Source organism: Mirounga angustirostris, unplaced genomic scaffold, assembly GCF_029215605.1.
Source record: "Mirounga angustirostris isolate CCGP_5_RB_7025 unplaced genomic scaffold, mMirAng1.0.hap1 SCAF_10, whole genome shotgun sequence".
Classification (NCBI taxonomy): Eukaryota; Metazoa; Chordata; class Mammalia; order Carnivora; family Phocidae; genus Mirounga; species Mirounga angustirostris.
Window position 1 is genome coordinate 5029589 of NW_026991718.1, and position 11517 is coordinate 5041105.

At 43.0% G+C, this 11517-nt stretch overlaps 1 protein-coding gene across 2 annotated transcripts in view; it reads right to left on the bottom strand.

The window, feature by feature from the left end:
- Positions 1 to 11410, bottom strand: part of CPSF3 (cleavage and polyadenylation specific factor 3) — a 44043-nt gene extending 32633 nt beyond the window's left edge. Inside the window, exons 1-3 of one of the 2 annotated variants that reach the window (XM_064571844.1) lie at positions 11225 to 11410; positions 6916 to 6979; positions 5452 to 5549 (exon numbers count right to left, since the gene is read on the bottom strand). In XM_064571844.1, coding sequence (XP_064427914.1) covers positions 5452 to 5549; positions 6916 to 6979; positions 11225 to 11274 — 212 coding nt within the window. In that variant the 5' untranslated portion in view covers positions 11275 to 11410. The remainder of the gene's footprint in view (positions 1 to 5451; positions 5550 to 6915; positions 6980 to 11224) is intronic. The other variant, XM_045884062.3, reaches the window with a different exon arrangement.
- Between the last annotated feature and the right edge of the window lie 107 nt (positions 11411 to 11517).

The window sequence follows — 11517 nt, forward strand, 5'->3', positions numbered from 1 at the left end:
GTATTTGAGCTCTTTCCAAATTTCCTCTTGTGATTGGGTTCCAGTTTCAAAGCACTGTGGTCTGAAAATATTCAAGGAATGATTCCAGTCTTTTGATACTGGTTGAGACCTGATTTGTGACCCAGTATGTGATCTGTTCTGGAGAATGTTCCCTGTGCACTCGAGAAGAATGTGTATTCTGTTGCTTTAGGACGGAATGCTCTGAATATATCTGTGAAGTCCATCTGGTCCAGTGTGTCATTCAAAGCCCTTGTTTCGGGGCGCCTGGGTGGCTCAGTTGGTTAAGCGACTGCCTTCGGCTCAGGTCATGATCCTGGAGTCCCTGGATCGAGTCCCGCATCGGGCTCCCTGCTCGGCAGGGAGCCTGCTTCTCCCTCTGACCCTCCCCCCTCTCATGTGCTCTCTCTCTCTCATTCTCTCTGTCTCAAATAAATAAATAAAATCTTTAAAAAAAAAAAAAAAAAAAGCCCTTGTTTCCTTGTTAATCTTCTGCTTAGATGATCTGTCCACTGCAGTGAGTGGAGTGCTAACGTCCCCTATTATTGTATTACTATCAATGTGTTTCTTTAATTTTATTATTAATTGGTTTAAATAATTGACTGCTCCCATGTTAGGGGCATAAATATTTACAATTGTTAGATCTTCTTGTTGGATAGACCCTTTAATTATGAATGTCCTTTCTCATCTCTTATTACAGTCTTTGGTTTAAAATCTAATTTGTCTTAAATAAGGATTGCCACTCCAGCTTAGAAGAGATCAACAAAACTAGGAGCTGGTTCTTTGAAAGAATTAATAAGATCGATAAACCACTGGCCAGACTTATCAAAAAGAAAAGAGAAAGGACCCAAATAAATAAAATCATGAATGAAAGAGGAGAGATTACAACCAACACCGAAGGGGCGCCTGGGTGGCTCAGTCGGTTAAGCGGCTGCCTTCAGCTCAGGTCATGATCCCTGGGTCCTGGGATCGAGCCCCACGTCCAGCTCCCTGCTCAGTGGAGAGCCTGCTTCTCCCTCTCTCTCTGCCTGCCTCTCTGCCTACTTGTGCTTTCTCTCTGTGTGTCAAATAAATAAATAAAAAATCTTTAAAAAAAAACAACCAACACCGAAGAAATACAAACAATAATAAGAACATATTATGAGCAACTAACTATATGCCAACAAATTAGGCAATCTGGAGGAAATGGATGCATTCCTAGAAACTGTACAGACTACCAAAACTGAAACAGAAAGAAACAGAAAACCTGAACAGACCCATAACCAGCAAGGAAATTGAAGCAGTAATCAAAAATCTCCTAACAAACAAGAGTCCAGGGCTAGGTGGCTTCCCAGGGGAATTCAGGGGAATTCTACCAAACATTTAAAAAAGAATTAACACCTATTCTTTTGAAGCTGTTTCAAAAAATTGAAATGGAAGGAAAACTTTCAAACTCTTTTTTATGAGGCCAGCATTACCTTGATCCCCAAACCAGACAAAGACCCCACCAAAAAGAATTACGGACCAATATCCCTGATGAACATGGATGCAAAAATTCTCACCAATATACTAGCCAATAGGATCCAACAGTACATTAAAAGGATTATTCACCAGGACCAAGTGGGATTTATCCCTGGGCTGCAAGGTTGGTTCAACATCGGCAAATCAATCAATGTGATACAATACATTAATAAAAAAAAAGTACAAGAGTCATATGATCCCCTCAATATATGCAGAAAAAGCATTTGACAAAGTACAGCATCCTTTCTTGATTAAAACTCTTCACAGTGTAGGGATAGAGGGTATATACCTCAATTTCATAAAAGCCATCTATAAAGAGACCACAGCAAATATCATTCTCAATGGGGAAAAACTGAGAGCTTGTCAGGAACACAGCAGGGATGTCCACTCTCACCACTGTTGTTCAACACAGTACTAGAAGTCCTAGCCTCAGCAATCAGACAACAAAAAGAAATAAACTAGCATCTAATCGGCAAAAAAAAAGTCAAAACTCTCACGCTAAGCAGATGACATGACACTCTATGTGGAAAACCCAAAGACCCCACCCCAAAATTGCCAGAACTCATACCGGAATTCAGCAACGTGGCAGAATATAAAATCAATCACAGAAAGCAGCTGCATTTCTATACACTAACAATGAGACAGAAGAAAGAGAAATTAAGGAGTCGATCCCATTTACAGTTGCACCCAAAACCATAAGATGCCTAGGAATAAACCTAACCAAAGAGGCAAAGGATCTATACTCAGAAAACTATATAACACTCATGAAAGAAATTGAGGAAGACACAAAGAAATGGAAAAACATTTCATGCTCATGGGCTGGAAGAACAAACATTATTACAATGTCTATGCTACCTAGAGCAATCTACATATTCAATGCAATCCTTATCAAAATACCTTCAACTTTTTTCACAGAGCTGGAGCAAATAATCCCAAAATTTGTATGGAACCAGAAAAGACCTCAAATAGCCAAAGGAATGTTGAAAAAAAAAAAAAACACAAAAAAACCAAAGTTGGTGGCATCACAATTCCAGACTTCAAGCTGTATTACAAAGCTGTCATCATCAAGACAGTATGGTACTGACACAAAAACAGACACAAAGATCAGTGGAACAGAATAGAGAACCCAGAAATGAACCCTCAACTGTATTGTCAACTAATCTTTGACAAAGCAAGAAAGAATATCCAATGGAAAAAAGACAGTCTCTTCAACAAATGGTGTTGGGAAAATTGGACTACCACATGCAGAAGAATGAAACTGGACCATTTCCTCACACCATACACAAAAACAGACTCAAAATGGATGAAAAACCTAAATGTGGAATAGGAAGCCAACCAAAATCCTAGAGAACACAGGCAGCAACCTCTTCGAAGGCGGCCGCAGCAACTTCTTACTAGACACGAAAATGAACTACTGGAACTTCATCAAGATAAAAAGCTTCTTTTTTTTTTTTTTTTTTAAGATTTTTATTTATTTATTTGACAGAGAGAGACACAGCGAGAGAGGGAACACAAGCAGGGGGAGTGGGAGAGGGAGAAGCAGGCTCCCTGCAGAGCAGGGAGCCCGATGCGGGACTCGATCCCAGGACCCTGGGATCATGACCTGAGCTGAAGGCAGTCGCTTAACCAACTGAGCCACCCAGGCGCCCCAAGATAAAAAGCTTTTGCACAACACAGGAAAACAGGACAAAACCAAAAGACAACTGACAGAATGTGACAAGAGGGGCACCCGGGTGGCTCAGTCGTTAGGCGTCTGCCTTCGGCCCAGGTCATGATCCCGGGGTCCTGGGATCGAGCCCCACATGGGGCTCCCTGCTCAGTGGGAAGCCTGCTTCTCCCTCTCACCCACTTGTGTTCCCTCTCTCACTGTGTTTCTGTCAAATAAAATATTTAAAAAAAAAATGTGAGAAGATATTTGCAAATGTCTTATCAGATAAAGGACTAGAATCCAAAATCTATAAAGAACTTACCAAACTCATTACCCAAATTGCAATAATCCAATCAAGAAATGGGCAGAAGACATGAACAGACATTTCTCCAAAGAAGACATACAAATGGCCAACAGACACATGAATAAACGCTCAACATCACTTGGCATCAGGGAGTGATCAAAAACCACAATGAGATACCACCTCACCCCAGTCAGAATGGCTAATATTAACAAGTCAGGAAATGACAGGTGTTGGTGAGGATGCGGAGAAAGGGGAACCCTCCTACACTGTTGGTGGGAATGCAAGCTGGTGCAGCCACTCTGGAAAACTGTATGGAGGTTCCTCAAAAAGTTGAAAATAGAGCTATCCTATGACCCAGCAATTGCACTACTAGGGATTTACCCCAAAGATACAAATGTAGGGATCCGAAGGGGCACCTACACCCCAATGTTTATAGCAGCAATGTCCACAATAGCCAAACTATGGAAAGAGCCCAGATGTCCATCAACAGATGAATAGATAAAAAAGATGTGGTATATATATGCAATGGAATACTACTCAGCCATCAAAAAATGAAATCTTGCCATTTATAATGACGTGGATGGAAATAGAGGGTATTATGCTAAGCGAAATAAGTCAATCAGAGAAAGATAATTATCATATGATCTTACTCATATGTGGAATTTAAGAAACAAAACAGAGGAGCATAGGGGAAGAGAGGTAAAAAATAAAACAAGACGAAATCAGAGTGGGAGACAAACCTAAGAAACTCTTATCATAGGAAACAAACTGAGGGTTGCTGGAGGGATGGGGTAACTGGCTGATGGACATTAAGGAGGGCATGTGATATAATGAGCACTGGGTGTTATGTAAGACTGATGAATCACTGACCTCTATCTCTGAAACTAATAATATATGTTAAGTAATTGAATTTAAATAAAAAATTTTTTAAAAAGCTCTATTGATATGAATAATATTGAAGAAATAGGTACTGGTTCATCTGACATTGTAATATCTTCACGGATATATGTTAAGATTTTATGAGGAAGATGAATTCCATTTAATTGGAAATTGCTATTATTTCAAAATAATGCAATGCAATACTCTTCAATTTTAGTAACTGTTTTAACACAGTTCTTTAACATAGTTTTTAACACAGTTCTTGAAATATGAAAGAAATAGACAACAGTGTGTAATACTGTCTTTTTACAATAAAGCCTTAGCAAGTGTCCACCCACGAGGACACAGTTTTTCAAACTGAGGAAAATGTTGCAATGAAAGAATATGTTGTAAGAAAAAATAAACAAACAAATACACTCAAGCCTTACCTTTGGAAAATAAATGCTGGAAAATGGCCCAATTAAAAAAAAAAAAAAAGCAGCAGCAGCTCAACCAACTGAGCCACCTCGGTGCCCCTAAAATTCTTTTTTTCTTTTTTAAATATTTTATTTATTTATTTGACAGAGAGAGACACAGTGAGAGAGGGAACATAAGCAGGGGGGGTGAGAGAGGGAGAAGCAGGCCTCCCGCCGAGCAGGGAGCCTGATGCGGGACTCAATCCCAGGACCCTGGGATCATGACCTGAGCCGAAGGCAGATGTTTAACGACTGAGCCACGCAGGCGCCCCCCTAAAATTCTTTTTATTAAGCATCCGACTCTTGGTTTTGGCTCAGGTCATGATCTCAGGGTCCTGGGATCGGCCCGGCAATGTTGGGCTCTGTGCTCTGTGGGGGAGTCTATCAGAGATTCTCTCTCCCCCAGCCCCAGCCCTACGCCCCCACTCTCGTGCGTGCTCTCTCTAAATAAATAAATCTTTAAAAAAGATTTTTTTTATTAAGTAAACTCTACCATCAACGTAGGACTCAAACTTACGACCCCGAGATCAACAGTTGCATGCTCTGCTGACTGAGCCAGCCAGGTGTCCCAGATATTCTTTTAAAACATCAGAATCTTAAAATCTGATAATGATCTTTATAGTAAAAGTTCTTGAAAAACTGTGTCGTTAATAAAGAAAATAACTTACTGACTAATTAACAGGAGATCAATCTCAGCTGGGTCAATTAAATCAATATAAGGAAGAGCATCCATTCCTTCTAGGCCAGGGTGGATCCCACAGTCCAACTGAAAGAGACAGAAAAAAGGATCACAATCTCCTACACTTTTTATTTTTTTAAGATTTTATTTATTTATTTAATTGACAGAGAGAGAGAGACAGCGAGAGAGGGAACACAGGCAGGGGGAGTGGGAGGGGGAGAAGCAGGCTTCTGGCCGAGCAGGGAGCCCAATGCAGGGCTCGATCTCAGAACCCTGGGATCATGACCTGAACCGAAGGCGGATGCTTTAACAACTGAGCCACCCAGGTGCTTCCCTCCTACACATTTTATTAACACTTACTTAATAGACAATATTTATAACAAATACATCACACACATAATCAAGATGGACTGTATACACCAACATCTGCAATGCAATTCTTATTAAACATTTCAAATATGCCATTAACAATTCTCACTTCCCAAAACAAATATAAAATAAAGCTCACATTTAAGCCACAGGATGCAAGATAAAAAATACCTTTTCAGCTAGTTTCTGTGGTCACTCTAACAATGGGTGAACTCTTTTTCAAAAACTTTGATATCGGAAGATGGTGGGCATTTTAGTTTATAGATTTCACTACTCCCGGATCTGGCTATACTGAGAAGAAAGTAATCAGAAGTGGGAAACTTACCAGAATAGGGCAACTGAAGTATTTTAAGGCGTTGGGGAAGGAATTCTTAAAGTCAGCCATAATGAGTTACCTATTCATTTTGGGGGCATTACTAGCACATGAATACAATAAATGACTAAAATATCTTACACCTGCCTGTTCTTGAATGATTGGGAGAAGTAGAACCACAGGAACACGATGAGCCACAGAAGTGCCTTTCTAGTGAGGACTATGTAAATCATCTCTCCTAACCTCTCTTTCAGGTAAGGAAATGGGCTTAGAGGAACTCCAGCCTGCCCTGCCCAAGGTCAGGGGCCATGATGCAAACTTAGGTATCTAAGCTGCTGAACCAGGGCTCTGTCAGCCCAGGCTGCATGGGGGTGGCTGGAACTCTGCATGGGTTCGGGCACTCAGTTTCTTGGCGCTCTTCCAACAGGGAGTGGTGGCGGTGGGGGTGTGGGGGTGGGGGGGTGGGGGGGTGGGGGGGTGGGGCAGTGAGGTTGGCTTGACCCTCCAAGAGTGGAAGAGGGATCTTGAAGAAGCAATAGCTCAGGAGAGCTGGTTGACAATTTTACAATCTTAGAATACACCTTCTCAGTTTAATGTTGTGTCAAATTACTAAGTCGAAGTGTATTCAGTTATTCACATTAATCTTACACAGCACAGACATATACCAACTATGACATTTTTCTGGGAGCTAAACAGAACTACAGTCCTAGAAAAGATCTAACCCCCAACGCAGACAGAGCCGTACTATTATCCAGACTACAAAATAATTACCATTATTTTTCTTCCTTTGAACTCCAGGATAATACATGATCTTCCTACTTCTTGCCCAGCTCCACTGCAAACATTGAAGGGGAAAAGATGATTAAAAACAATCAAAATCAAGCCCAATAAATCCAAATATTTTTACAACTTAAATTATGCCCCATTTGATGATAGCACTTATCTGAGGCAGGTAAGAGTTCGAGAAACTTACAAAGATAGGGAAGAAGAGTGTCTACGTGGGAAAAGATGGAAAGTGACCCTTGGGAGTCGAGGGATTTTGCAGCTGCTAAGATATGGGAGGGGATGGTACAGATACAAGAAGCCCAAGGTTAAATTCAATCTTCTGAAGGTTAGGGTTAAATCATGATGTAACAGAAATCTCAGTTACACACATTATGGGCTCACACTTCTACGATCAGCACTTAAGTGAAACTCAAAGGCACTTCAAAGTTCTTTCACTGCCTTTCTGAGCACAGTATGTATTTACATTTTACATTATAGCTTAAATTTAAATAGACTAATTTTATTCATAGCCGTGCACTCAGGGCCTCTGCCCTCTAACTTGTTTCAGGATACTGGATGCCAAGTACTTCAACAATTTTCCTTTCTTCTTAAATGAATACAACAGCCTTAATTTCCAATTATCACAAGATGCACCTGAAGCTAAACCTCACCTGTTTTCCCAGTCCCTCACCTTCTCTGATGTCTTTTCCCACCCATCCTAGGTAACATTTCACTCAATTCAACACCAAGCACCGTACTGTCGGTGCCTAGCATATGGAAATGCCTAGTACCTGGACCATGATCTCAAGGAACTCAGTCCACTTACTAGGAGACACACACGAGATGGTTCTACCCCCAAATGGAGATCCTAGTGCAGAGTATGATGTTGATAAATTCAAACAACCATGGTGCTGCCATGAATTCCTGGCCTCCCCTTTCACTGGCCCACGAAGCAACCTCTTAAGTGTCCCTAGCTCAGTTTTCTCTTATAATTTCCACAGTAACTATTTCAAACTTCATCCCCATTTTCCATTCTATCTTCCTCTTCACTCGAGCCGAGGGCCTTCTGTGCATCAAAAAATATACAGCTCATGTTTGCCAGTTTCCTCAACTTCACTTACCAACCCACCAACATTGTGTATCCCTCCATTTTTCCTGTAGCAATAAAACAGAGCTCTTTCTGTCCGAGGCCCATCTTGTCACCACGGTTCTCCACTCTGCACACTCCACCCTCCTGAAGACCTGGACACCGCTGCCTCACTGACATTGCCCTTCCCAGCTACTTTAGCATCACAACTGAGACGTGCTACAGCGTTCTCACCTGAAAATTAAAACCCCTCCATTCTAGTTTCCTTTATTTCTGTTATTCCTTTCCCCGGCCGCCTCCTAAGAGCTGTGCTCACTCCCTGCTGGTCCCTCACCTCCTCCCACTCAATTCACTGCAAGCCGGCTTTTGCCAACCACTCTTCTGGAACCATGCTTACAACGTGGCTCTTTGTTGCTAAGTGCAAATAGCCTTTCCCGCCCTTCTCTTGTTCTCTCCGCAGCCCGTCATGTCTCCCTGGCGTTTCCTTCACACTCACGCCTCTGCTCACACCTCAAATGTTAGTATTGCAAGGGGCTCTCCTTGGCCCACTTCTCAGGCTTTGTGATCTTCAGTCTCACGTTTTTGACATGCTGATGACTTCCAAGCCTGTATCTGTAGCCCAGATCGTTCTTCTCAATTCCAAGCCTCTAAAAGATACCTGGCCTTTAGGTCTTTCTCCTGGGCTACCACACAGGTACTTTATATTCAAATATGCCAAACTAGTTTTCACCTCAAGTCCTTTGAACTTGCTTTTTTCCTGGAATATCCCTCAGCTATTGACATGACTGGCTCCTTTGTATTTTGTATCATTTGGGTCTCAGTCCAAATGTCACCTTCTGAGGCCTCCTCTTGACTGCCTTCTCGTTTGCCCTTCACACGACTCTATCATAATTACATGAAGTTACTCTATTTATGGTTTGTTCCTCACTATGAAAATGAAAGCACTGTACAAGCAGAGACATTGTCTATTTTGTTCACTACGATTCAGCTGCAGTACCCGATATGCAAGAAATCTCAAGAAATACTTACTAAATGACTAAAAACTCCCAAATTATAAACCTTGGAAACATTATGCTAAGTGAAAGAAGCTGAAGCTAGTCATAAAAGGTTACATATTATATGATCTCATTTAAGGAAAATGTCCAGAATAGGCAAATCTGTAGAGAAGGAAAGTAGATTAGTGGTGGCCAGGGGCTGGGGAAGTTGGGGGGATATGGGAGTGACTGCTAATGGGTTCAGGCTTTCTTTCTGGAATGACAAACATGTTTTGGAATTAGATAGTGGTGATGGTTGGATAAGTCAGTGAATATACTAGAAATCACTGAATTGTACACTTTTAATGAGTTGTATGGTATGTAAATTATATTTCAGTAAAGCTGTTATAAAACAACAGAACTCCCAAATTTATTCCAGACCTGCCCCAGCTCCCGTACTCCTCGAGTGAATAACACAACCTTTTACCAGTTGCTCAACCTAGGAACCCAAGACATCCTAACACTCCTCTCCACAACTACCCCTTCCAATACATATCTGATGAGCTACAAAACTAAAGATTTCACTTCCTTACTCTCTGAAACCGACTTCTTTCCACCTCACTGATGTTCATTTCATTCATTCCAAGCTCTCACTGCTTTTCACCAGGATTATTTCAATTACATCCTCCTGGATTCCCACCACTGAACCCACTCTTATTCATCTGCAACAGCTGATATGAGTGATCTTCCTAAACACAGTTCCCACTATATCCCATCAATGCTTAAACCCTTCGCTGGCTCCCCAGAACTGACATGATAAACGCTCAAACTCCTTAGTATGTATACAAGCTGGTCCCTGACAGGCTTTCCCACCTCATCTGCTAATCTTTCAGCCACAGACATGAGGAAACTGGCCACAAACTGTGACCATTCTCATTTTCACATGTGCCACTTCCCCTGCCTGGAACATCCTTGCCCTGCCCTTGATCTGTCTTTAATTCCTGCTTATTCTTTAAGGCTCAGGTCATGCTCCGTATTTTCCAGGATGCAGGAACTAGCCTTCTCTTCTCAACTTGTTAGAAATCCCTTTTCCGTAACTGTCCCAGAACTCAGTGCATGCCAATCTGTATGTACACTCCTAATATACCATTTACTGAGCACCTACTATGATCCTCACAATAAGTGTGGCCATATTATTTTCACGTGAAGAAATGGGTTCAGAGAAGTTGTTGTCCTAGCAAGTGACAAAGAAGGGACTGAATTCCACGTCTGACCCCAAAGTAAGTATCTCCTATTAGTCCCAACTGTCTCTCCAGAACTTTTCACTTTGCACTGCAATTCCTTCTGAAAGGGTGAATTCAGTTAACTTGGCACTGTCCTATTTGCATCTCCAATGCCTAGTGTGGTGCTGGACACTTGCTCGGTGTCTGCTGAACACAGGAAGAGAGGGTAAGTGTGAACGAAGCAGTGGGAAATTTGTGTTAGGTTCCCAGTAGGTGCTCAACTAGTCCTTACTGAGTGGATGTGTAGACACTGTCCACCTTTTGAAAACGCACAAGTGAATGAGGTGCTAACTTACATCTGAATATATGTTTGTGAATTCAAATTGCTAATCTACAGCAAAGGGTTCTCCACAATGGTTTCCCCCTCTAAGCCTCATTCCAGATCTGTAAAGTGTTTCTCTGGCAGGAGGCCATCTCCACCAAAAGACGAACCTTCGCATGGACAATCAAGGACAATTTTGTCCTTCACATCTCTGCTCTTTCCCCTCTCCTTCTACCTTTCTTAATCTGCTAGGGTCTGAAGTCAGAACGTCAAAACTCATAGCTAATCGATTCCCTCTTCCACATCTCGGCAAACGTGGAAATAATAAACAGATTTAGTTCTTCTTCCCACCGCCATAGCCTCATCCAGGTCCTCCTCTCATCCTGCCGCCATCAGCATCCACCGCTTCCCCCACGGCTTGCCACTCTTTAGCGCCCAGCGGCCCAAGACATTTTCCGCCGCCCCCAACAACACCCTCTCCCGAGAGACTGAAGAAAACAGCCAAGTCCCATTCAACCTAGCAGGCCCGTTCCGATCCACGGTTCTCCAAACCCCTTCAGCCTGAGAGGCCTGGCCGGCCCCTGCGGACCAAGGGGCCGGCTCCCGAGGCCTGCCGGCGAGGGGGGCGACCTAGGAGGCCAACCACCCGGTCACCCCGCCTCGCCTCGCACAGCCCGTGGCTTCGTGCCCTCCCTCGCTGGGCCCTTACAGGGGTCGGATCAGCAGCTGGTCACTTTCCTCAGCAGGAATCGCAGACATCTCGGAAGTCTGAAGGCGGAGCGCGGGAAAGGAACAGGTCGCGGGAGCCTTCCTAAACGGAAAACGGAGCCACGGGGAACCAATGGTAGGTAGAAAAACCCCATCCACCAGAAGCACTTCCGGCACTCCGGCGCCCGCGACACTAGGCCCCTCCCCCCAACTTCCGGTCGCACACGCTCGGGCGCGAGATTGCTCCCCGAGCGGAGTCCGGAAATCTGGTACGGGGTCAGGCTGCGCCTGCGC